Source organism: Euprymna scolopes, chromosome 6 (assembly GCF_053919585.1).
Source record: "Euprymna scolopes isolate OS-2025 chromosome 6, ASM5391958v1, whole genome shotgun sequence".
In the NCBI taxonomy this organism is placed as follows: Eukaryota; Metazoa; Mollusca; class Cephalopoda; order Sepiida; family Sepiolidae; genus Euprymna; species Euprymna scolopes.
In genome coordinates this window covers 83,413,816-83,441,495 of record NC_136487.1, presented here as the reverse complement: position 1 = coordinate 83,441,495, position 27,680 = coordinate 83,413,816, and the positions used below count along the sequence as shown (strand labels likewise).

General features: G+C 45.8%; 1 protein-coding gene, 1 non-coding gene and 1 pseudogene across 9 annotated transcripts in view; all 3 read left to right on the top strand.

The window, feature by feature from the left end:
* LOC145277737 (glycerol kinase 3-like) overlaps positions 1-27,680 on the top strand; it is a 152,213-nt gene that overhangs the window by 40,981 nt on the left and 83,552 nt on the right. For 3 of the 8 annotated variants that reach the window (XM_080129443.1, XM_080129442.1, XM_080129445.1), the window contains exon 1: positions 2,938-3,290. The exons of 3 other annotated variants lie outside the window; for them this stretch is intronic. In XM_080129443.1, the coding sequence (XP_079985569.1) occupies positions 3,213-3,290 (78 nt within the window). In that variant the 5' untranslated portion in view covers positions 2,938-3,212. Of the gene's footprint in view, positions 1-2,698; positions 2,777-2,925; positions 3,291-27,680 lie in introns of those variants that run through there. 2 more of the 8 variants (XM_080129450.1, XM_080129444.1) reach the window with 2 other exon arrangements.
* LOC145278582 (U2 spliceosomal RNA) lies at positions 6,145-6,308 on the top strand (annotated as a pseudogene).
* Positions 11,857-12,053, top strand: LOC145278458 (U2 spliceosomal RNA). The gene has a single exon (XR_013868363.1). It is a non-coding gene; the product is annotated as a U2 spliceosomal RNA (small nuclear RNA).

Below are 27,680 nucleotides of genomic sequence, written 5' to 3'. Positions count from 1 at the left end.
CACCAAAAGAATAATTACTGCAGCAAGAGACACAGAAGAAACAAGCAAAATAGAAAAAGAGACAAGGAATAAGATCAGGAAAGAAAAATAGGAAGAGAAACAGCTACACAGACGATTCATAAGGATGACAAAAGATAAGACTAACGTAAACACCTACAAATGGCTACAAAAATGAAACCTAAACAGGGAAACTGAATCCTTAATAACAGCCGCACAAGATAATGCGATTAGAACTAACCACATCAAAGCAACGATCTATGAGATACAAGAAAACAGCAAATGCAGACAATGCAGACAAAGAAACAAAACAATAAACCACATAATAAGTGAATGCAGCAAACTAGCCCCAAAAGAATATAAAAATAGACACGATCAAGTGGGGAAGGCAGTACACTGGCAATTATGCAGACAATTGCATCTTGAATACCCAGACAAATGGTACAAACACAAACTGGCAGCAGTACTGGAAAATGAATATCACAATATCCTATGGGACATGGATATACAAACAGATAAACCCATCCAAACAAGACCAGATATAATAGCTAACAAGAACTAAAAGTCCTGCCAGATTGTAGATTTTGCCGTTCCAGCAGACAACAGAATGAAGATGAAGGACACGGAGAAGTGGAGCAAATACACGGAACTGGCCAGAGAGCTCAAAAGGATCTGGAAAATGAAGAAAGTTAAGATAACACCACAAATAGTAGGAGTGCTAGGAACAATACTGAAAAACTTTGAAAAAAGAATGAGAGAGATCGAAATCAGAGGGATGGCTGAGAAGATACAACAGATAGCAATAATGAAAACTGCAGAAATCTTAAAAGCTCTTGAATGTGGAGACTAATACACACGAACTACAGACACAATTGGACACACAGAAATGACTACAGATGTAAAAGGCAAAGGAACATCTTATGGAATCAACGGTATAACTGTAAGATCCTGCCCCTCCCCTTTTTTGCAGTGTGTGTCACCATAAACTTGCACCACACCAAATAAATGAGGGTCAAGCAGGATGGAAAGACAGAGGAGAGAAAGCACTAACCAGACCTCTGCTGGTTGAGTGCAAAGAGGACTGGGACCTTGGGGAGGCTAATTACCACCCAAATTCCAGTGAAGACCAATGGTTGCTGCCAACGAGAAACCAATGGTAAGTGTCTGTTGTGATAACGAAAATACTTTTGCAAAGGTTATCGAAAGAGGTAGAGATTACTGGAAATCAGAAGAGGCTTGTTGTCACTCAGATTCCAGGGAACACCACACGTTGTTCTCAAAGAGCAATCTTTGATGATGGCTTGTGTGACTACTCCTAGTGAGTGAGCAAAAATAAATAATAAAAAAAATAAAAATAATAATCTTCTTCTTCTTCTACTAATACTTTATAATAAAGATGTGTATAAATAAATATATATCTTTTCCGGCACACAAAAGTTAGCGAATAAAAAAAACTGTCTGTTTGCTGATGACAGCACTCTCTATAACAGTCACGAGGGGAAAAACAAATGAACACATATCCAAGAAAATGACAGAAACACTAGAGCATGACCTCCAATCTGTAGTGGAATGGAGACAAAAATGAATGGTCACATTTAATGCTGCCAAGACTAAACTTATTTCCTTCAATAATTACAAGAAACCTTCTCTGCCACTAATAGCAATGGCCAAGAACACATTACCTGAAAGTACCTCCTTTAAACTCCTCGACTTAACGTTTACAGGGAACATGAACTGGAATAGATACATTGAGAGCATTGCCAAGGCTGTTGCAAAGAAGGTGGGCTCTCTCTACCATGCTAGAAAATTACTTATGCCTGAAAGTATCCTGTACCTCTATAAGGCCACCATTCGCCTATGTATGGAGTACTGTTGTCACATTTGGGCTGGTGCATCTGCTGCTTGTCTCTCACTCCTGGACAGGGTTCAAAAGAGTCACCAACCTGATAGGTCCTGAACTGTCATCTAGTCTTCAGCCTCTGTCCCACCAACGAAATGTTGCATCCCTCTGCCTGTTCTACAAGTACTTTAATGGTGAATGCTATGACGAACTACAAGTACTTGTACCCCCTCGACGTGACTACCCTCGACAAACCCGGCAAGCAGCTAAGTCCCACCCCATTCACAGTAGAGATCCTTAGGTGTAAGAAAGCCTTTTACTCAAATAGTTTCTTCCCTAGAACTGCTAGACTTTGGAAATCCCTTCCGGGATTCTGCCTTCCCAACTGTACTGGCATGCAGAAGATCAAGTGTAACGTGAACAAACATCTTGCTACTCATCTCCCTTCATAATGCCCCTGCAACTTATGTCTCTGATAGTAGCCCCCTACTTCAAAGTGGCACTGTGCCTTGTTTGGGGTGAAAATTGATTAATTGATGATAAAAAAAAAATTTAAAAAAACAAACAAAAAAAACTGTCGGATGAAACTATTTTAAGTGTTTAGGGGAGCAAGTTCAGAAAGATTTTATTTTCATAATTTTCTTTTTTCTATATACCGATTGATATGATTTTCGTTCTTTTTTCAATTTTGCAGTTTGAGACGTTTTCTTTCTTTCTTCTTTCTTTTTATTGACTTCCCCGACTTAGACGGTATTTTATTTATTTTTTAATTTTCTTATCATTTTTTTTCTAGATGGGGATGGATATGGATATCCTACCAAATTCCAGACATTCTCACCCGCTATCTCATACGTTCCAACTTTTGTTAAGAGTCTAACCGTCCCTTTAAGTGTAATTGTTTGAATCACTCTTGCACTTGGTTCACTGGGTAGTGAGACGGTAAGTGCGAATACTGGCGAAGTATAATACCCCTCTCCTCTCGTTATTTTTAACGGAGAGTATACATTTGTCAATACGAAAGAGAGAGATAGAGAGAATGAATGAATGGAAGAAATGATTCAAGGAGGCGGTGTAGAAATTGAAAGGTTGCGATTGGCTGGTTTGTACCCCCCCCCCTCTCTCTTATCCGGTTCAAGTTGTAGAACATTAACAACGTCCGCCGCGTTGTGTTACGAAAGCACGCCAAGGTCAAATTACTGGAGACTAATGTAATAATGTGGAACGAAAATTGACACGCTACACTTACACATTATTACGTAACTAGTACACGACTGGCTAGTCTTTTCAGTTTGCTGAGGGTGGCATTTTATGACAAGAATCTGTGAGTGTCCCCTCTTGTCAAAAAGCCGCATATTGTCGGATAAGTCCGTCCGGCATGTCCATCGACCCTCCCACGTCTTATGGTCCTTTGATCGGGGCTGTAGACCAAGGAACAAGTAGTACTAGGTTCCTGGTAAGTACACAAAAAGAAAAAAGATTAATTTGTTTTAACGTAAATGCTGATAAATATACATTGAGCTTAATGAATCTTTTTTTTTTTTTTTTTTTTCGGGTGGGGGTATAGTTTTAGACGCACGGTAAAATAATAATTTCATACGGCTCCTACTTTTTTTTTTCCTTTTGCTTTGATCTTTTTACCTGGCTTAATATCAGTTTTTATTTATTTTATTTTTTTAAATACAAGTTCGAGACAGGCATAGAAAGGGCAGAAAATAAATAAATAAATAAACATGTGACCGGAAGAGACAGAAATGCCAAAATTAGTATGTTTCTTCCCTTTTTTTTTTATTTTAAGAAAATACGTGAAAACAGAGCTTTTTTTTTGCTTTTTTTTAAACTACTTTGTATTTATTTAGTTTGTTCGGATATCTTTGGTGAGAACAGTAGTCTGAAACAATCCAGCAATACTTAACAAATTTCATCTTAAAAAAAAAAAAAAAAAAATCAGAAACTTTGTATTTGTTAAAAGTTAAAAAAAAAAGCAACAACAAAGTAAAACGTATAAACACATAAACCAACTTAAACTAGAAATTGATGCATCATCACATCAAGTTTTGAAAAATCCATTTACGTTATTTTACTTTTTATATAGGACGGTCGTTCCAAAAGTAAGATTTCCTATTTTTTAACTTGAAAACTAAAATCTTAAAGCGCTACGAAGACGGGAATGGTACCATGAAAACGATCGACCTTTCGTGTCCCAGAATTTATTTTTCTACATACACCACTGACTCGATGCACTTTTTGTCAGCCTCTTTTGATGACTCGGCTGTAAAAGCCCGAAGCGCACTTGTTCAGTGTTCACTAACATCCCTGTTGCTACTCTGAGATCGACGAATCCATCTCCTAACTGTACTGACATCAGCTGCATTGGCTTTGTTGAACGTTCAGGCGTTGATAAATGTTGATCGGTTCAATTTTTTCTGCACGGAGGAATTCAATGACGTATTCCTGCTTCTGACGCACGTTGCAGGAATTGCTTTCTAAGAGCCTAGCCTCGCACCGTCAAAATCTTCAACAGAGAGATGAGACTTTGAGGTCAGGAATGCATAAGTTGAGTCATCATAATGCAATTTGCAATCCCCTCTGATCCATTCAGGCGGAAAAAATACGAGATACTACTTTTGGAACGTCCCTAATTACCTAAAACAAACAAAAAATACGGACGATTTGCTAAAAGTGCATTATGTAATGATTTTGATGATGTCACTAATTAAAGTCTTTAACTGTCAAACTCAGAATAAACATTATTTTAGAGGAAGTAGTACACTATTTACTTGCCTCCCCATGGAGTCAAATTTAGACAGAAGATTTGTTTTTAAGTGGACCTTGGGTTACTTTCGGTAGCCTCGTAAACTCACTTCTTTTATTTAAATCCTCACATTCCATGAGCGACAAAGGAGGAAAAATTGCTGTTTTCTTTCCATCTAACACTTATTGTTGGCTAATTTTTTACCTTGAAGTAGTATTTCTTTTTCTCTAGATTTTTTTTTTTTGGTGTGTGTGTGTATGAGAGGTATTATTTTTTTTTAAGCTCCTTTACATAAAGTGACTTCATGCCTTGTCTGAAGCAACCCCACCCCCAATTCCAGCTCTTCCAAATTGAGGCTCGACTTGATTAAAGACAAAAACAAAAATTGGCCCAGTCGTGAAGGATTTCTTTCCCTCTTGACTGAGGACAGAAACAAATGCTACACTTTGAATTATTTATTAGAAAATAAAACAGGAAACAAAGTTAACAAACTAGACCCAATAATCTCAACGGGTCGCGGTCCCTATTTATTTATGCTAGATTAAGACAAAACTAAAAGTACTTCTATGAAAATTACCCCCTCCTTTTTAAAATTCCAACCAAACTCTAACCTAACCTAAGTTTTAGGTTTAATTCAACAAATATCGATTTGATTTGGTTTGGTTCAAATTCTGTAGAAGCACTAAAATAAAATTTTCATAGCACTTATGCATTTTAACATTTTTTCGTTTTCATTTTAAGAGTCTCATCCGTGGCAAAGGAAGAACTAACAAAAACCTTCTCATACTTTCCCATATTAAGAATGGCTTTCTAAATTTTCACGGGAATGTTAAAATGCGCAAGTACCACTGACCGAAGGCAGAAAAGATGATGTCCCTTTCTCTTTCACTATTTGTCACTTTCATTTCAGCAATCACCAAAATACCACATTTATTCCATAGACTACTGACTTAAAATGTCTCCAATGGTTTTAAATCAATTTTATTTACGAAAAATACAATTCGAAAAATGTATTTATTTACGAAAATTAAACATAAATAAATAAATTAGGTACAAGGCCATTCAAAAGCGTGAGAAGGTGGGGTGGGGTTCTATAGTCATCCTGTCACTGTATTTTTGTATTTTATAACTATCTTAGCTATTCTTCAATCGCTACAGAAGTCGTCTTACTTTAGATTTCCAAATCGATCTTTTTTTTTTTTTTTTTTTTTTTTTTAAGCCAGGAAAGTCGGAAAATCTCTCTTCTTGACCTTTTTTGTTTGTTTGTTTGTCAATTGATAACATATTTTGCGTTTACCTAATAAAAAGCACGATCGAATTGCAAATTTAGCTAGCCTGTTGCATTTCATATACCCCTATTTTATACCCCTATTTTTTTAATTTTTATTTTTCAATAATTAATCAATCTAAACTCCTTCTTGAAACTTAATTTTTTTGCCCCCCCCCCTCCACATCTGCTTTATTTATATCTTGTTGGTATTGGTTGGAGTTGCTAAGTTTCATTCCTCCCACCCTTCCCCCTTTTGCTTTTTCTGGTCTTGTTTTTCTTCTACAATATTCTTCTTGGCCTTTTGGTCAAGATCAAAGTGTAGTATCTGTTCCGGCAGATGCTGCAAGCTATGACTAGCTATGACTAGCAAAGACCAGATGTGGGGGCAACCCCACATGCCTGACCTTTAACCAGCTCCCATTTCCCACCTCTCGGGAGCTGGTCCCCTTTTTCCCTTCCCCCTCCCTTCACTCCTCACATTAAAAATCGGCCTTGTGCCTAATTTGCTCGGTGGGGGAGCAAATAAATACCATCTGTTCCGGCAGATACTGCAAGCTATGACTAGCTATGACTAGCAAAGACCAGATGTGGGGGCAACCCCACATGCCTGACCTTTAACCAGCTCCCATTTCCCACCTCTCGGGAGCTGGTCCCCTTTTCCCCTTCCCCTTCCCTTCACTCCTCACATTAAAAATCGGCCTTGTGCCTAATTTGCTCGGTGGGGAAGCAAATAAATACCATTTGTTCTTCGGATGCTGCACTTCCATTTTTTGTTCTCTTTCGGTGGAGGAGAAATCCTTCACGACTGAGACAATTTTTTTTTTTGTACCTTTTCTCCACGTTAAAAAACGACCCTGGTGTCTAACTCTGTCCCGTGGGGAGGCATAGTAAATAGGTACAATATTAATTTAAAAAAAGAAAAGAAATGGAGGCGCTTCTACACTATTGGGACGAGATTTTGTAGTCGATAAATGGAGTTTTCAGAAAAAAAAATAATGGTTTCAACTGACTTTTTTTTTTTGTCAATTCTAATAAGTTACAATGGTAGCTTCCAATTTATGCAGTCGGAAGTACTGAATTATTATTTAAAAAAAAAACAACAACTTTAATCGTGGTAGCAGGTGAAAAATTGCCGCCATCTTGTTTAAATCGAAACGGAAAATTACCTCCCTTTTAAACTTTCCTGTGTCGTTTTCATCAAATTCTATTTTTTATTTTCTTTAATAAATAATTTTCTACCTTATCGATTTTCATAATTTTGGGATATAATCATCTTAGAAATACGAGGAATACATAGATACCATTGTTTTCATGTGAAATTCAGTATTACGATTTCCGAAATTTCGTCTCAATAGTGTAGAAGTGCCGAAATGGGTAAAATTGCTCCGACCCATGATGTCAACAACAAAAAAGGTGCTTATACAGAGAAGGTACCGTGCTTAGTATACCGGGCTGGTCAAAAGTCTTGTTACACTTTTGTATCTTTGGTTTAAGTTGTATTGATTTACTTTAAAACAAAAATCATTAAATACGTGTGATATGATCTTCAAACTGTATATTTACTCAATATGATCAGCTGTGATGTGAACTTTACGGATGTACTCCTTGCTCATTGAGGACCACATACGGTTCACGGCAGCCTTCAAGTCTTCTACGCTACTGTGACGACACTTGCACGCCTTGCTCGCAACATGCGTCCAGGTGCTGCAGTCCAACATATTCAAATCTGGTGATTGTGGGGGCTAAAAATCCTTCGACCAAAAATTAATGTTTTTTCTTCAACCAGTCCTGGACGATTTTGGCAATGTACGATGGTGCCCCATCTTGTTGGAAAACATAATCAGACTTTTTGAGAACCCTCTTGATCCAAGGAAGCAGTTTTGTCTCAAGGACATGTTTATAGTCATGGGCGGTAAGCCAGTATCCAGTGGGGAACCACTCCCCATTTGAACTCCAAACATCATAACTGACGCCAGATGTTTTGTCATAGAGACATCTTAACTGAAGGACACTATTTTGTCATTTTGTTTATTCACAACAAGATCGACGGTCAAGGTCTTTTTGTCCAAAAAAATGATGATTCGGTTTCCATGGCTTTTGATGTTGTTGAGAAGCTTTTACTGCATTCAAGGCGCTTCTTTTTCATCCCAACCATCAACAGGCGTTTTCTTATCATTTTCAAGCTCTTTCCATCTTCTAGTTTAACAGCCCTCCTGACAGTGGGCACTGAGATCCCCTTCATGTTAGCAAGATGTGTCATTTTAAGAGTTGGATTGTTCTCGAATGCTTTGAAGATCATCTTGGTCTTCACAACTCAGGGTCTTCCTTTACGGGGGCGATCCTTAAAGTTTTCTCCATTGGCTATATGACATGCAACTCTATGCACCATCATACAACTCACATCAAGGAGCTTTGCAATGTTTGTTATTTTATGGGACGCACGCAGCATAGTATCAATTTCAATTTTTTTTGCTTCCATTTTGATAAATAATTGTACAGTAAATGCTAATATCACTTTATTAAAGCACAAACTTTAATCTGTAATGCAGAAACAAAAATTAGATATGAAAATATTAACTTAAATTCTAAAATACAAAAGTGCAACGGGACTTTTGACTGGCCCAGTATATATAAAATATATATATATTCCTTGAGACATTTCGGTAAAGGTACAATGTCTTTTCACCATAAAAAATATCCTCTAAAATGATCACTATTACAGGTTTTCAGGGGTCCTGAAAACGAAAATGACATTTAAAATTCCAGGAAACAAGTAGTTTAACCATTAAATAAAAAAGATATTGTGAAACTTGAATTTATTTTTAACTCATTGTCAAGACCATTTTTCGAATCTGTAAAACAAACCTGTTTTTTTTTTTTTTTTTTTGTAACTGAGGATATCAAAATAATAATAATTAGGCGGATAAAGAATTTCATTGTTATACATTTTGTAAATTTTTACCTTGTTTCCACCTTAACATTTTTCTTTAAAATGACTACCTTTTTAAGTTTTCGGGTATGCTGAAAGCGAATATCACATTTGAATTTTCCGCAATATTAATGGATATTAAGCAATGGATATTAAGCAATGTCAACATTTTTGGTAGGGTCGGTTTGCCCCTCAGGCTCATGGTTGTTTGGTGCATCTGACAATAGATCGGAGTTCCTGTTTTCATTTGTAGGGGGAACTAGTCGTAGTCTGCATTTATGCACCCTCACCAGTATTCCTCCATGTCGGACAAACACAACAGGTCCATCATGGCCAATTACTACAGCAGGTCCTCTCCACTCTCTGTTATCTGGGCTCTTATAATAGACTTTATCGCCAGCCACACAGGCGTCTGGTGTGGACCGTACTTGTTTACGGAGAGCTCTTCTGATTTTTTTAGATGATTCGACTTTAGTGAAGGCTTGTCTCGCAGAGTATAATGCATTTATGTGGTTTCTCACAATTTCACTGGCGGTGGTACCCTCTAGAGCTGGTGGTTGATTGCTGAGAGCTGATGGAATATTTGGATTCCTCCCAAATATCAGTTGATATGGACTATATCCATGTACATTATGTAGGGAGTTTTTAGCCATCAGTGCACAGTTCAATGCTGTTTCCCAGTCAAGATTCTGTTAATGTTTGGTTATGTCTTTCTAGCAAACTGTTGCTCCAGGGAGAATAGTGACTATGTTTGTGTTGAAATTCTCAGCCATGTCTCGCACCTCATCACTGTCAAATTCACCCCCAAGATCACTGAGAAATCGCTGTGCTGCCCCATGAATAGTTATCCAATATTTTATAAAATTTTTAACAAACACAGATGATTGCTTAGTATTTGTTATGCATCCAGCACTGAACCGAGAAAATTCATCAGGTTAGAATCCAACTGATGCAGGTCTACAGCTACTGTTTGATTGTGGTCATTAGCCCATGAAAAACCAACAATAGGTTTAGGCGATGGTTTTTCATGTTTTCTGCATGTGTCACATTTTAGGATAATATCTTCCAATTTACTGAAAATATCTAAGTTATCTGAACCTGCAGATTTCAAAAGTTGCTTCAGTTTCTCTGCAGATGCATGGCCAAATTGTTGATGCAGTTTAGTCAGCATCTTAACTTTACTGCTGTCAGCTATGTTCTCAACTGTCATTAACACTTTTCAGATAGAAGTGTCAGTGATATTAATGCAGTAGTGGCCAGTAGATGTGAATTGTAGTTCTACTGGTTTTCCAAACATTACAGCCTTGTCTGAATTCAGGTTTAGAATAGTTCCTGCTTTTTTTTAATGAGGTTTTGCTTAATAGAAGAGGGATGTCTACATCAACCACTTCCGCTTCTATTTTGCATTTGGCATCCCCTATTTTGGTTGGTACAATAACTTCCTTTAAAGAGTTTATGATTTTTCAATCACCTAAACGAAAAGTCTTGTGACTTTTAGTAGAAATAATATCACATTTTATACTGTCTGTATAATGTTTAAGCCATTTCTTACCACAGACTGTCCAGGTACACGCTGTATCAATAACTGCAGTGTTTAATGATTCCACCACAAAAATTTCATTTTCAGAAGCGTTGTTCTGCATGAAAAGTGTAGTATTACATTTATCTATTGGAGAATCATTTTTGTCTGAATTAAAATTTTCAGTAAGTTTTACTGACTTATTCCTATGTGGACATTCTTTCCATCAATGAAGCACGCTTTCACAAATCCGGCATCTACTCGTTTTCCCATACCTGTTGGGCAGATTGGTTCCTTTCACCTTCTCATTAGATTTTGTAAAAAAATGACGTGGCTTACGCCTCTTATCTTACCTTGGTCAGTGAATAGTGCCATCTCTTGCTCAATATTATTTTGACTTTGTGGTTGTGTGACCGGATTTTGTTGGTTCAAGACGTTGCCGAAAATTCTTTTCATGGCAGACCTCATCCTGTCATAATGTAATTCATCTGATGTACATGCTGTCAGGATAAACTGTCTTTGCTGGTTAGGTAAATTTGCATTGTCTAGAAGCTTGCATGCTAGTACAGCATCCGGCAGACTCATTTTATATTTTGTACTCCTTTGGTATCGTTGGTCAAACTCTGTAATATAGTCAGAAATTGCCATGTGTTCTGGACTCCGGAATCTTTTGAAGTTTCTGTATGCTTCATAGGCTGTGTCAGTATTTTCGTGCAAGAATAGTGCGGATATGAGGGTATCGATGCCATTTTCCTGGTGCAACTCATCTTTGTCGCAGTTTAATGCAGCTTTCCTGAATTTCCTGGTTAAAGATAATGTGACTGCTAGAGCTTGTTTCCTCTTGTCAATATGCGTCATGAGCTGCCAGATAAGTAGCTCATTTTCCCACTCCTCATAGCATTGTTCCTTAAAAACCGGTGGATTTTTGTAATTAGATGCCATATCGGTAGCTCTGCTACCATGAAAGAAATAAGCAACACTGATGTGTGTAGATTAAAAGTAGATTTATTTTACACGTGCTCACGGCAATGTTACATTATCAAGAAAACAAAGAGGCGGTTCTTCCAAAAATGAGATCTCGTGCAACTCACGTTATGTGTTCAAAGGGAGGTAACCCGTTTCGGCTTCATCAAGAGTATAAGGGAGGTAACTCTTACAATTATTGCTATGGAATGTGACAATGCTCTGAAATTGTATCCCCTCTATAAAATTCTGCTGTGATGTTAACTGGTTGTGTGGAAGGTGATTAAGTATATGGAGTAAAAATTGTTGCTACTCTCTCTTTGGAAGACGATTTTGGGATAGGCAGAAATGTCAGAAAAAAATGTCATTTTCTATATCAAGTAAAAATGCATAATGTTTTTCCGTGGACATGCTGTTAGAAGTGGTGATTGTGTTGAGTGAAAAATCTGTACATGGGAAGTTTTCGGTTATCTGCATATAATTGCAGAATCTAGAAAAGGAAAAAACAAGATCATTTTATTGTATTTATTTCTCACCAGTGGGAGAGAAATATGACACTAGGATTGGAAAGTGTGATTAAAAAGTCGTCGCTTCTTGGCCTTTTGGTCAAGATCAAAGTGTAGTATCTGTTCTCTCAGTTACTAAACTTTCCGCCACCGGGCTTTCGGGCTAGGTTAAGGTGTTTTCATACTAACTTTCGTTAGCAAGGACCGACCCCCTCCTTTGGGGAGTCAGGACCTAAAGGACCGACTCCACATTTGTGGGAGCTTGGACCCGGAAACCGATCCCCTTTTTTGGGAGACTGGAATCTCGGGACCAGCACCACTAGCTGGTAGTTGAGACCTGCTTTTGTTGTTTTTGTTTTGCATGCGTTTTTTCTTCGTTCCGGTCTCTTCCCTCTAGAGACAGGGGATGGTCTAATTTCTCCACACTTAATTGCCTGAGCAGCACTCTGACCTGCCAGGCCCAAACTTTGTCTATCTTCGCTGCTCTCCCAGTGGATCGAGCAGACAGGGTTCTCTTTCTCGCTTCCGTTGGGGTAAGTTAGTGGGTAGGGTGACGTGGGGTAGGGCGGGTGCTTCGTTTCTGCTCCCCTCTGTGGGCAGGGATGCCTATCCCCTCTCTCTCTTAATTGCGACGCGGCACTCTGACCCGCTAGCACCCACTGCGTCTTTCTTCTCTGCTCTCCCCCCTCACGGGGGGATCTGAGCTGCTAACCCGACATCCCCGTGAGGGGAAGTCAAAAACTCTAATTTCTTCAAAGTCCGCTCCTCCCCCTCCATTCCCCTGGGTTTTCTTTTCCCCCACTACACTTTGGTCCGCGCCAGCGGCCAGTGCAACTGCCACGATGCCAGGCAGGAGGGGTACGTCACCCCAAATGCGCAGCATCTCAACTGCTAACGACTCCCTATGTGAGGGAGCTGATGCATCTCCCGGCGAGACGGCGCCAGGAAACAAGGTAGGGCCCCGGCGCGCGGCGACCTTGGAAGAAAGCGGGAGGGTAGGGCCGCAGCCCGCGGCGACCCCCCGAAAAGCACCTGCAACCGCTCCCCACGAGGGCAACCCAGCGGAAAAAGCTGCCGTTAAGTCACTAGCTGGGGAAAGTGCAGAACCCAGCCAACCAGCTGCACCCCAGGACGGCAAAACCAAGGGAGGAAGACCGGGGAACCCATCCCCCGCTCCCCCAAAGGGCGACTCCCCAACAGAAAAGGAGGAAAACAGCACCGCGGACCAAACCGAGGCGCTGGATGAAGACGTAATAGCCTCCATCTGCTCACTATTCGGCGGGGAAGACAGTGATTGGCCCCCCAACACTCCCCAAGAGGACCAAATACGGAAAAGGGGTGACTCTCCGGCCAGTGGTAACAAAAGCAAGCTGGAAGGAGAGACACCCTTGACAGTACCCACCAAGGCTCCAGCTGGGAACACGGCACCAGAAGGGGAGACACCTCCATCCCCTAAGGGGACAGCCACCCAGCAAAGGAAGAAAATAAGAAAGGGGAGCGGCCCGGAGAGCAAACCAAGCCAGGACGAAACAACGCCAAAAACACAATGGCCTACTTTGCCTGGTAACGGGCCAGTTCCGAAACCAAAATTGCCCATGACAATGGAGAGCCCCACAACACCAGCTACGCCCCCCAACCCGAGTCCAGCTGACACCCACCAGGATGGAGGACCGGCATGGGGCCCCAAAGAGCAGCAAGGGAAGTTGACGCCCGAAGACTACAGAGCACTCTTCGACTCCACTTACAAGGAGTATACCCAGGGGAACAACATCCAACCCCTCCCGGGTCAAGTGGAAGTTCTGGAGAAAAGAGTGCTCTCGCTGATAACTTCAGACACCAAGACAAGGGGTCTGACGGGCGTCAACAAGGACACTATGATGAACGTGTTGCTGGAGCAGAACATTCCCGCCAACTACATCTGTAGAAGGAGTTACGCACAGTGGGATGTTCTGCTCCCCACCTCCGAAGACGCAGTCAGGCTGTCCAGGACCTGCCATCAGAGCAGGAACATAAAGCTCCAACCCATCTATATGAACAAGAGGAGAGCAAATGTTTCTGCTCTAAACGTCCCCTGCTATATGGAGGCCAAACAACTGGGGGCTATCCTAAGCCAGTATGGAGACGTAGAGGAAGTCACCCCGGTCCGCGGATTAAGAAACATCATGACCGGGGACTACAAAGTACAGATGGTCCTGGACAAGGCTGGATTCTACGCCATCCCAGCCACACTCAAGTTCGGAGAGTGGACACTCTCCCTTATAGTGGAAGGGAGGAGGCCTCATTGCTGGCTGTGCACACAACAAGGGCATATGGCGAAGGACTGTCCAAAGAGAAATGGAGGGAAGAAGCCCACAAAAGCGGCGGGAACAAGCGTGACAACATATCAAGCCGCTGCTCCCGCGCCGGCCGCAAATCCTCCAGAGGCACCGACAGGCTGGGTGACGGTTGTAAAGAAAGGCAAGATCAACAAACAGCCATCCTTGCAGACAGTCACCCAAGACCAAGAACAACCGAAGAGCGAGACGGAGATAATGGACACACAGACACCCTCCTCCTCAAACAAGAGGAAACTACCAGAATCTGAGGAGGAGGCCGCGTCAGAGGCAGAGGAAGAGACAACAACAGTCTCTATGGCCCTGAGCGCAACAGAGATCAGGAGGGCCAGGAGGAGGAAAAGCCGCAAGACACGCGCAAACTCTCCTACCCCCACTGAGACTGAGAAGGACTCCCTCGCAACAACAACACAGGATGAGCCCCCTGTGATCCCAACACGCCAGCAACCCGAACAACCTTCCCCCTCTCCTATAAAGGCCCCAAGAAACTCTTCCCGCCCCTCATCCCGTGACAGGAGCCAAAAAGAAGAAAACGAGCAGGCTACCCCCTCCCCAAGCGCTCAGCCTCCCCATCAACCAAAAGAGGTCCCCTCCCCCACTCCCAAAGTCCGCACTGAACGGACCAAAAAGCTCCCCTTTCTGCCAGGAAGCAGGATTTGTGAAACAGACCCTCTCCAACCGGCTCCGGACCTTAAAGGACAACAGAAGGTCCGGTACAATAAACTCAAAAACTTTGAAAAAGTCGGTGGAGAGCTAGTAACAGACCCCACTAAATTCAAGGACGCTCCCTTGTTGACCACTTTCGTTAGGGTCAACAAGGACGGTAGGACTGGAGGAATGTGGGCAATGATTAAGGCAGCGAAGAATGCGATCCCAGGCCAGCAGCTGGTGGATAGGGACCATCCTTCGCTGACCAACATTTTCTTTAAATGTGAGGGTAGAATCCCCATGTATGTACACCCATCGCTATACAGGGCACTCAAACTAACCTTCCCCCTGGACGTGGGGGGCGTGGCCAAGGATGGATCACCTTCATCGGATTTACTTACCGGCAGCCTTGGCCAGGCCTGCCATGTCCTCACTGCCCAGGATTTCAGACCCGTCTGTGACAGTGCTTGAGGTAAGTGATCATGTCTTTGAACTTGGCTACATTGAATGTGAGGGGCATCAGGTGTCGAAGCAAGGCCTCGCGCGTTGTGAGAGACTTGGTGTCCCTCAAGGTAGATATTGCCGCTATCCAGGAGACCCACTTTGTTTGTGACGCGGATTGTCAGGTGCTGGTAAACGATTACGATGTCTACTCAGCATATGGCAATACCTATAGTCGTGGAATCTCCTTGCTAGTGAGTCGCACCCTGTCAGCGTCGGTGAATGTTGTTCACGCAGGCGAGGACGGGCGGGCGCTTGTTGTTGATGTTGCTGTTAATTGTAGTGTTTTTCGGATTGTTGCTGTTTATGCTCCCAATGCTGCTGTAGAGAGGGCAACCTTTTTTCGACGGTTGGAGGGCTTCTTAGTGGATCCGGAACGGTTAGTTTTAATGGGGGATTGGAATGCAATCCTTGATCCCAAAATAGATAAGGTCGGGGGGACTAGCGGGTCGGCGTGGTGTGACAGCAGTCTGTCTGACCTGATGGCCTCGTGCGATCTCGTCGACAGATTCCGTCTAGATCATCCGGGGCGGGAGATGTGGACGTGGCATCCTGTAGTGCCTTCCCATCCAAGCACTTACTTGGATCGGATGTTAGTTAGAAGAGGCGATGTAGACTTCCTATCTTGCCCCACGTTCCACTTGCTAGGACACTCGGACCATAAACTTGTTATGGCCCGTTTGAGCTTAAGCGCTAGGCCTAAACTGGCCGGATACTGGAAGTTCAACAGCACCTTGTTGGAGCTGGAGGACTACCGGTTGAAGGTCACTGAGCTAATTCAGCGGGCTTTAGTGGGGGCGGTTACAGGGAGTAAGTGGTGGGTTAGTCTCAAGGCCAAAATTAGGCGCTTCTCTGTCCAGTATAGCCAACGCCTCGCGATAGATAAGGCTAAGGCAAAGAAGCGTTTAGAGGATAAGCTGACCCGGGCGGTGGAGGGGGGGGACCCCCTAGAGTTAGCACTAGCTAAACAAGATCTCAACCGCTTGGCTAGCGAGCGGTATGAAGGTCAAGTAGTTAGGGCTAGGTTAAACAAAGTTTCTAACGAGGCTGTGAATGTTGACGCTGTTGAGCGTAAGGCTGCTTTAAGGCGCGGTTCGGATGGGTACATTCGTAAAGTACATAACCTGGAAGGACACCCCTTAGTATCGACTCGGGAGATCTGTGAGGGGTTTCGGGAGCATCTATCGGTGCGCTTCACCCAACTACCCGGACTCAGGGTTGATGAGTTTGGCAGCTATTTGGCTGACTCGCCCCGCCTCACGGCGGCTCGGGCGGCTAGCTGTGATGGTCTTATTACTGAACATGAGGTCATTACTGCGTTGAAGCAGGTCGGCTATAACAAATCCCCGGGGCTTGATGGTTTACCCTACGAGTTTTACTTGAGGCTGTCGCCCATGTTGGTCCCTATTCTGAAGGATATGTTCAACCATTGGTTTGCCCAGGGTTCCATCCCTGGACAGGTGACCAAGGGTGTGATCACATTGCTGAGGAAAGGTCAACGGCATGGTGGGAGGGAAAACTTTGATGATTTTAGGCCCTTGACTCTGCTAAACACAGAGTTAAAGATTTTGGCAAAGATTCTTGCGAATCGCTTGCAGGTTGTCATCACTGACTTGATCGAACCGGACCAGACTTATGCTGTGAAGGGGAGATCGATTCAAGACAATTTGCACTTGATACGCTCGATCATAGAGGGGACAGAAGACGACGCCGAAGCCGCGCTGATCAGTTTGGATCAGTCCAAGGCATTCGATAGGGTCGACCATCGGTTCCTAGGATCTGTGCTAGAGGCCGCCGGATTTAATCCGGACTTCCGCAAGTGGATCTTTGTTCTGTATGACAGGCCGACGGTAGCGGTGCAGATCAACGGTAAGCTGTCGGAGTCATTCGCTGTCTCTCGGTCGGTGCGACAGGGTTGTCCGCTGTCGCCTCTGTTGTATGTCCTGGCGTTGGAACCCCTCCTTCGCAAGTTAAGGGACGAGGCGGCTACACCAGTCCTGCGCGGAATAGCTCTCCCTGGAGGCACACGAGCCAGGGTTTCCGCGTTCGCCGATGACGTCACCGTGTTCGTGTCTTGCCTCACGGACGTTCAAGCGGTGGTCGAGGCGCTCGCTCGATACGAAGAAGTAACAGGGGCCATCTTCAACCGTAGCAAGTCTGTTGGCCTGCGGTTGGGGGCCTGGACCGGGGTAAACTCGCTTCCAGGTATTTTCAGCTGGACCGATGGACCGGTCCGCATTCTCGGTGTCTGGTTTGGACCGGGACTTCAGCTGGAAAAGAATTGGTCGGAAGTACAGTCTAAGGTCAAATCGTCAGTAAAGACTTGGATTGGAAGGAAATTGTCCTTGAAGGGTCGGGCGGAGGCGTGTGCTACATACGTCTTTCCGCTCATCCTTTACCGTTTGTCTGTACTTCCTCTCCCTGCAGAACGACTAACCCGCTTACAAGGGCGCCTCGATTCACTTTTGTGGAACGAGGGTAAGCATTATGTCTGCAGAGAGGTCTGTGTTCAAAATCCGAGCGAGGGAGGCCTGGGTCAGCCCAGTCTCTTGTGTCATAGAAACGCCGAGAGATTGGCTTTCCTGGGTCGTTCGCTTGAAGGAGACGCTCCTTGGGTTCCTGTGGTTGAGAACTCGTTTCCCAACCTCAAACCCAACCCTTCGGTAGAAGGTCGTCGTAGACCGAAGGGGGAGTCCAAGTTCTTCTCCGAATGCCGAACCGCTCTTAGAGCTTTGCCGGGGACCAATGTCCTCGATCAGCCAAGGAAGAAACTGTATCGGGATTTAGTGGAGGGGACCGCGAAGGATCCACTTTGTAGGCGGATGGGATGGTCGATGGAGGTTGTCCGTTCTCAATGGCGTTGGGCGCCGGGACGGGAGATTCTGAATAACTCGGAATTCTCCCTGACTTGGCGACTGGTCCGAAATGCGCTGCCCCTCTTCGACGTACTTTTCCGGTATAAAGAAAATACCAGCCGCTTCTGTCCGTGCTGTGACGAACGCGAGCCCGAAACAATCGAGCACGCATTTTTTAGTTGCAGCCGGATACAGCCCCTATTAAGGTACGTCGAGGGGGTAACAGCTCGCATCGATGCCGAGTGTCTGCTCGATCTCGACGTAGGAACTTTTGTGTACAACATGGAGCCGCCGTTCCCCAGGGAGGAAAGTTTGGTTTTCCTGGCGATCCTAGCAGTAGCGCGCATGACCATTTGGATCGCGCGCCTCAAGTTGGTCCACGAAGGGACATCTGTTCCTGATCGGGATCTGATCGTTTACTTTAAACATTTGCTTAAAGTAAAGATCAGATGCGATTGGAAGAGGTTGCCTAGAGTGGAATTTGACAAGAGGTGGGTGCACAGCACTAGTTTGTGCATCCGTCGAGGAGCCAAGTTTCAATACGTGTTCCCTCCTTAGGCATGGCATGGGCGGTGCTGGGTCCTACGGAACCCATCCCGCCTAGGTTAGCATTATAAGTTCAGTAAAGTAACTCTTGACTGGTGGTACAAATGAGATCCTGTTCCTGATTTTATTTTTTGGTATTAGAGAACCTCTGAGTCTGCCCAACCCCCCCTGCTCCTCATCTTTATTTTCTGATGCCCCCGATCATCCCCCTACTCAGAGGTCACCTTCCTACCCCCTCCATCCGTTGCTTTATTTTCTCCCACCTCCATTAAGGCGACTTCCCCAAACCCCATTAGGGATGCTCTGCTTGTTTTCGGTTCCCCGGAAAACAGTGGGGGATCTAGCCACATAGAATAGTACAGGGGGGGCCTTACTAACAACACATTAGTAGATTTTCCTTATTTTTGAAATGAACATTTTCATTAGTTTTTTCCCACTCCACGAACATTTTATGCCAATTAATTCAAGAACTCTTTCTAATGAAATCGAACTTTATTTTCTCACACATACACACACACACACAAAAAAAAAAAAAAAAAAAAAAAAAAAAAAAAAAAAAAAAAAAAAATGCACACACAACATACAGAAATGAATATACAAATTGTACATAGTTAAATTTTACATTGAACGCTGGGGTTATTAGTTAGATTAGGATCCACAGAGTGATTGAGGTATTTTGGTAAATGTTGCCAGTCAAGAGCAAGACTTCAAAGTCTCATCTGTTACATAGTCAAAAAGACCCTGTACCCTCCCCCTCCCAACTTCTTGTAGGGCCTTGTGCCTAATTTTGTTGAATTGAATTTTTTGTACGTTTTTTATGTTCAATTTTTTCTTTCTCAATAAAATATATAAACAAGATCAAAGTGTAGTATCTGTTCTCTCAGTTACTAAACTTTCCGCCACCGGGCTTTCGGGCTAGGTTAAGGTGTTTTCATACTAACCTTGGTTAGCAAGGACCGACCCCCTCCTTTGGGGAGTCAGGACCTAAAGGACCGACTCCACATTTGTGGGAGCTTGGACCCGGAAACCGATCCCCTTTTTTGGGAGACTGGAATCTCGGGACCAGCACCACTAGCTGGTAGTTGAGACCTGCTTTTGTTGTTTTTTGCATGCGTTTTTTTCTTCGTTCCGGTCTCTTCCCTCTAGAGACAGGGGATGGTCTAATTTCTCCACACTTAATTGCCTGAGCAGCACTCTGACCTGCCAGGCCCAAACTTTGTCTATCTTCGCTGCTCTCCCAGTGGATCGAGCAGACAGGGTTCTCTTTCTCGCTTCCGTTGGGGTAAGTTAGTGGGTAGGGTGACGTGGGGTAGGGCGGGTGCTTCGTTTCTGCTCCCCTCTGTGGGCAGGGATGCCTATCCCCTCTCTCTCTTAATTGCGACGCGGCACTCTGACCCGCTAGCACCCACTGCGTCTTTCTTCTCTGCTCTCCCCCCTCGCGGGGGGATCTGAGCTGCTAACCCGACATCCCCGTGAGGGGAAGTCAAAAACTCTAATTTCTTCAAAGTCCGCTCCTCCCCCTCCTCCCCCTCCATTCCCCTGGGTTTTCTTTTCCCCCACTACACTTTGGTCCGCGCCAGCGGCCAGTGCAACCGCCACGATGCCAGGCAGGAGGGGTACGTCACCCCAAATGCGCAGCATCTCAACTGCTAACGACTCCCTATGTGAGGGAGCTGATGCATCTCCCGGCGAGACGGCGCCAGGAAACAAGGTAGGGCCCCGGCGCGCGGCGACCTTGGAAGAAAGCGGGAGGGTAGGGCCGCAGCCCGCGGCGACCCCCCGAAAAGCACCTGCAACCGCTCCCCACGAGGGCAACCCAGCGGAAAAAGCTGCCGTTAAGTCACTAGCTGGGGAAAGTGCAGAACCCAGCCAACCAGCTGCACCCCAGGACGGCAGAACCAAGGGAGGAAGACCGGGGAACCCATCCCCCGCTCCCCCAAAGGGCGACTCCCCAACAGAAAAGGAGGAAAACAGCACCGCGGACCAAACCGAGGCGCTGGATGAAGACGTAATAGCCTCCATCTGCTCACTATTCGGCGGGGAAGACAGTGATTGGCCCCCCAACACTCCCCAAGAGGACCAAATACGGAAAAGGGGTGACTCTCCGGCCAGTGGTAACAAAAGCAAGCTGGAAGGAGAGACACCCTTGACAGTACCCACCAAGGCTCCAGCTGGGAACACGGCACCAGAAGGGGAGACACCTCCATCCCCTAAGGGGACAGCCACCCAGCAAAGGAAGAAAATAAGAAAGGGGAGCGGCCCGGAGAGCAAACCAAGCCAGGACGAAACAACGCCAAAAACACAATGGCCTACTTTGCCTGGTAACGGGCCAGTTCCGAAACCAAAAATGCCCATGACAATGGAGAGCCCCACAACACCAGCTACGCCCCCCAACCCGAGTCCAGCTGACACCCACCAGGATGGAGGACCGGCATGGGGCCCCAAAGAGCAGCAAGGGAAGTTGACGCCCGAAGACTACAGAGCACTCTTCGACTCCACTTACAAGGAGTATACCCAGGGGAACAACATCCAACCCCTCCCGGGTCAAGTGGAAGTTCTGGAGAAAAGAGTGCTCTCGCTGATAACTTCAGACACCAAGACAAGGGGTCTGACGGGCGTCAACAAGGACACTATGATGAACGTGTTGCTGGAGCAGAACATTCCCGCCAACTACATCTGTAGAAGGAGTTACGCACAGTGGGATGTTCTGCTCCCCACCTCCGAAGACGCAGTCAGGCTGTCCAGGACCTGCCATCAGAGCAGGAACATAAAGCTCCAACCCATCTATATGAACAAGAGGAGAGCAAATGTTTCTGCTCTAAACGTCCCCTGCTATATGGAGGCCAAACAACTGGGGGCTATCCTAAGCCAGTATGGAGACGTAGAGGAAGTCACCCCGGTCCGCGGATTAAGAAACATCATGACCGGGGACTACAAAGTACAGATGGTCCTGGACAAGGCTGGATTCTACGCCATCCCAGCCACACTCAAGTTCGGAGAGTGGACACTCTCCCTTATAGTGGAAGGGAGGAGGCCTCATTGCTGGCTGTGCACACAACAAGGGCATATGGCGAAGGACTGTCCAAAGAGAAATGGAGGGAAGAAGCCCACAAAAGCGGCGGGAACAAGCGTGACAACAAATCAAGCCGCTGCTCCCGCGCCGGCCGCAAATCCTCCAGAGGCACCGACAGGCTGGGTGACGGTCGTAAAGAAAGGCAAGATCAACAAACAGCCATCCTTGCAGACAGTCACCCAAGACCAAGAACAACCGAAGAGCGAGACGGAGAAAATGGACACACAGACACCCTCCTCCTCAAACAAGAGGAAACTACCAGAATCTGAGGAGGAGGCCGCGTCAGAGGCAGAGGAAGAGACAACAACAGTCTCTATGGCCCTGAGCGCAACAGAGATCAGGAGGGCCAGGAGGAGGAAAAGCCGCAAGACACGCGCAAACCCTCCTACCCCCACTGAGACTGAGAAGGACTCCCTCGCAACAACAACACAGGATGAGCCCCCTGTGATCCCAACACCCCAGCAACCCGAACAACCTTCCCCCTCTCCTATAAAGGCCCCAAGAAACTCTTCCCGCCCCTCATCCCGTGACAGGAGCCAAAAAGAAGAAAACGAGCAGGCTACCCCCTCCCCAAGCGCTCAGCCTCCCCATCAACCAAAAGAGGTCCCCTCCCCCACTCCCAAAGTCCGCACTGAACGGACCAAAAAGCTCCCCTTCCTGCCAGGAAGCAGGATTTGTGAAACAGACCCTCTCCAACCGGCTCCGGACCTTAAAGGACAACAGAAGGTCCGGTACAATAAACTCAAAAACTTTGAAAAAGTCGGTGGAGACCTAGTAACAGACCCCACTAAATTCAAGGACGCTCCCTTGTTGACCACTTTCGTTAGGGTCAACAAGGACGGTAGGACTGGAGGAATGTGGGCAATGATTAAGGCAGCGAAGAATGCGATCCCAGGCCAGCAGCTGGTGGATAGGGACCATCCTTCACTGACCAACATTTTCTTTAAATGTGAGGGTAGAATCCCCATGTATGTACACCCATCGCTATACAGGGCACTCAAACTAACCTTCCCCCTGGACGTGGGGGGCGTGGCCAAGGATGGATCACCTTCATCGGATTTACTTACCGGCAGCCTTGGCCAGGCCTGCCATGTCCTCACTGCCCAGGATTTCAGACCCGTCTGTGACAGTGCTTGAGGTAAGTGATCATGTCTTTGAACTTGGCTACATTGAATGTGAGGGGCATCAGGTGTCGAAGCAAGGCCTCGCGCGTTGTGAGAGACTTGGTGTCCCTCAAGGTAGATATTGCCGCTATCCAGGAGACCCACTTTGTTTGTGACGCGGATTGTCAGGTGCTGGTAAACGATTACGATGTCTACTCAGCATATGGCAATACCTATAGTCGTGGAATCTCCTTGCTAGTGAGTCGCACCCTGTCAGCGTCGGTGAATGTTGTTCACGCAGGCGAGGACGGGCGGGCGCTTGTTGTTGATGTTGCTGTTAATTGTAGTGTTTTTCGGATTGTTGCTGTTTATGCTCCCAATGCTGCTGTAGAGAGGGCAACCTTTTTTCGACGGTTGGAGGGCTTCTTAGTGGATCCGGAACGGTTAGTTTTAATGGGGGATTGGAATGCAATCCTTGATCCCAAAATAGATAAGGTCGGGGGGACTAGCGGGTCGGCGTGGTGTGACAGCAGTCTGTCTGACCTGATGGCCTCGTGCGATCTCGTCGACAGATTTCGTCTGGATCATCCGGGGCGGGAGATGTGGACGTGGCATCCTGTAGTGCCTTCCCATCCAAGCACTTACTTGGATCGGATGTTAGTTAGAAGAGGCGATGTAGACTTCCTATCTTGCCCCACGTTCCACTTGCTAGGACACTCGGACCATAAACTTGTTATGGCCCGTTTGAGCTTAAGCGCTAGGCCTAAACTGGCCGGATACTGGAAGTTCAACAGCACCTTGTTGGAGCTGGAGGACTACCGGTTGAAGGTCACTGAGCTAATTCAGCGGGCTTTAGTGGGGGCGGTTACAGGGAGTAAGTGGTGGGTTAGTCTCAAGGCCAAAATTAGGCGCTTCTCTGTCCAGTATAGCCAACGCCTCGCGATAGATAAGGCTAAGGCAAAGAAGCGTTTAGAGGATAAGCTGACCCGGGCGGTGGAGGGGGGGGACCCCCTAGAGTTAGCACTAGCTAAACAAGATCTCAACCGCTTGGCTAGCGAGCGGTATGAAGGTCAAGTAGTTAGGGCTAGGTTAAACAAAGTTTCTAACGAGGCTGTGAATGTTGACGCTGTTGAGCGTAAGGCTGCTTTAAGGCGCGGTTCGGATGGGTACATTCGTAAAGTACATAACCTGGAAGGACACCCCTTAGTATCGACTCGGGAGATCTGCGAGGGGTTTCGGGAGCATCTATCGGTGCGCTTCACCCAACTACCCGGACTCAGGGTTGATGAGTTTGGCAGCTATTTGGCTGACTCGCCCCGCCTCACGGCGGCTCGGGCGGCTAGCTGTGATGGTCTTATTACTGAACATGAGGTCATTACTGCGTTGAAGCAGGTCGGCTATAACAAATCCCCGGGGCTTGATGGTTTACCCTACGAGTTTTACTTGAGGCTGTCGCCCATGTTGGTCCCTATTCTGAAGGATATGTTCAACCATTGGTTTGCCCAGGGTTCCATCCCTGGACAGGTGACCAAGGGTGTGATCACATTGCTGAGGAAAGGTCAACGGCATGGTGGGAGGGAAAACTTTGATGATTTTAGGCCCTTGACTCTGCTAAACACAGAGTTAAAGATTTTGGCAAAGATTCTTGCGAATCGCTTGCAGGTTGTCATCACTGACTTGATCGAACCGGACCAGACTTATGCTGTGAAGGGGAGATCGATTCAAGACAATTTGCACTTGATACGCTCGATCATAGAGGGGACAGAAGACGACGCCGAAGCCGCGCTGATCAGTTTGGATCAGTCCAAGGCATTCGATAGGGTCGACCATCGGTTCCTAGGATCTGTGCTAGAGGCTGCCGGATTTAATCCGGACTTCCGCAAGTGGATCTTTGTTCTGTATGACAGGCCGACGGTAGCGGTGCAGATCAACGGTAAGCTGTCGGAGTCATTCGCTGTCTCTCGGTCGGTGCGACAGGGTTGTCCGCTGTCGCCTCTGTTGTATGTCCTGGCGTTGGAACCCCTCCTTCGCAAGTTAAGGGACGAGGCGGCTACACCAGTCCTGCGCGGAATAGCTCTCCCTGGAGGCACACGAGCCAGGGTTTCCGCGTTCGCCGATGACGTCACCGTGTTCGTGTCTTGCCTCACGGACGTTCAAGCGGTGGTCGAGGCGCTCGCTCGATACGAAGAAGTAACAGGGGCCATCTTCAACCGTAGCAAGTCTGTTGGCCTGCGGTTGGGGGCCTGGACCGGGGTAAACTCGCTTCCAGGTATTTTCAGCTGGACCGATGGACCGGTCCGCATTCTCGGTGTCTGGTTTGGACCGGGACTTCAGCTGGAAAAGAATTGGTCGGAAGTACAGTCTAAGGTCAAATCGTCAGTAAAGACTTGGATTGGAAGGAAATTGTCCTTGAAGGGTCGGGCGGAGGCGTGTGCTACATACGTCTTTCCGCTCATCCTTTACCGTTTGTCTGTACTTCCTCTCCCTGCAGAACGACTAACCCGCTTACAAGGGCGCCTCGATTCACTTTTGTGGAACGAGGGTAAGCATTATGTCTGCAGAGAGGTCTGTGTTCAAAATCCGAGCGAGGGAGGCCTGGGTCAGCCCAGTCTCTTGTGTCATAGAAACGCCGAGAGATTGGCTTTCCTGGGTCGTTCGCTTGAAGGAGACGCTCCTTGGGTCCCTGTGGTTGAGAACTCGTTTCCCAACCTCAAACCCAACCCTTCGGTAGAAGGTCGTCGTAGACCGAAGGGGGAGTCCAAGTTCTTCTCCGAATGCCGAACCGCTCTTAGAGCTTTGCCGGGGACCAATGTCCTCGATCAGCCAAGGAAGAAACTGTATCGGGATTTAGTGGAGGGGACCGCGAAGGATTTGTAGGCGGATGGGATGGTCGATGGAGGTTGTCCGTTCTCAATGGCGTTGGGCGCCGGGACGGGAGATTCTGAATAACTCGGAATTCTCCCTGACTTGGCGACTGGTCCGAAATGCGCTGCCCCTCTTCGACGTACTTTTCCGGTATAAAGAACATACTAGCCGCTTCTGTCCGTGCTGTGACGAACGCGAGCCCGAAACAATCGAGCACGCGTTTTTTAGTTGCAGCCGGATACAGCCCCTATTAAGGTACGTCGAGGGGGTAACAGCTCGCATCGATGCCGAGTGTCTGCTCGATCTCGACGTAGGAACTTTTGTGTACAACATGGAGCCGCCGTTCCCCAGGGAGGAAAGTTTGGTTTTCCTGGCGATCCTAGCAGTAGCGCGCATGACCATTTGGATCGCGCGCCTCAAGTTGGTCCACGAAGGGACATCTGTTCCTGATCGGGATCTGATCGTTTACTTTAAACATTTGCTTAAAGTAAAGATCAGATGCGATTGGAAGAGGTTGCCTAGAGTGGAATTTGACAAGAGGTGGGTGCACAGCACTAGTTTGTGCATCCGTCGAGGAGCCAAGTTTCAATACGTGTTCCCTCCTTAGGCATGGCATGGGCGGTGCTGGGTCCTACGGAACCCATCCCGCCTAGGTTAGCATTATAAGTTCAGTAAAGTAACTCTTGACTGGTGGTACAAATGAGATCCTGTTCCTGATTTTATTTTTTGGTATTAGAGAACCTCTGAGTCTGCCCAACCCCCCTGCTCCTCATCTTTATTTTCTGATGCCCCCGATCATCCCCCTACTCAGAGGTCACCTTCCTACCCCCTCCATCCGTTGCTTTATTTTCTCCCACCTCCATTAAGGCCACTTCCCCAAACCCCATTAGGGATGCTCTGCTTGTTTTCGGTTCCCCGGAAAACAGTGGGGGATCTAGCCACATAGAATAGTACAGGGGGGGTCTTACTAACAACACATTAGTAGATTTTCCTTTTTTTTTTTAAATGAACATTTTCATTAGTTTTTTCCCACTCCACGAACATTTTCTGCCAATTAATTCAAGAACTCTTTCTAATGAAATCGAACTTTATTTTCTCACACATACACACACACACACAAAAAAAAAAAAAAAAAAAAAAAAAATGCACACACAACATACAGAAATGAATATACAAATTGTACATAGTTAAATTTTACATTGAACGCTGGGGTTATTAGTTAGATTAGGATCCACAGAGTGATTGAGGTATTTTGGTAAATGTCGCCAGTCAAGAGTAAGACTTCAAAGTCTCATCTGTTACATAGTCAAAAAGACCCTGTACCCTCCCCCTCCCAATTTCTTGTAGGGCCTTGTGCCTAATTTTGTTGAATTGAATTTTTTGTACGTTTTTTATGTTCAATTTTTTCTTTCTCAATAAAATATATAAACAAGATCAAAGTGTAGTATCTGTTCCGGCAGATGCTGCACTTAAGATAATTTGTACCAGTTAATGGAGGGGAAACCCTCTATACTGGGACAATTATTATTTTTGGTAACCAGAGTGACCCCTTTTAGGGGAGCTGGTTTTTACCTCACATTAAAAACGGCCTTGTGCCTAATTTGCTCAGTGGGGGAGCAAATAAATACCATCTGTTCCGGCAGATACTGCAAGCTATGACTAGCTATGACTAGCAAAGACCAGATGTGGGGGCAACCCCACATGTCTGACCTTTAACCAGCTCCCATTTCCCACCTCTCGGGAGCTGGTCCCCTTTTCCCCTTCCCCCTCCCTTCACTCCTCACATTAAAAATCGGCCTTGTGCCTAATTTGCTCGGTGGGGGAGCAAATAAATACCATCTGTTCTTCAGATGCTGCACTTCCATTTCTTGTTCTCTTTCGGTGGAGGAGAAATCCTTCATGACTGAGACAATTTTTATTTTTGTACCTTTTCTCCACGTTAAAAAACGACCCTGGTGTCTAACTCTGTCCCGTGGGGAG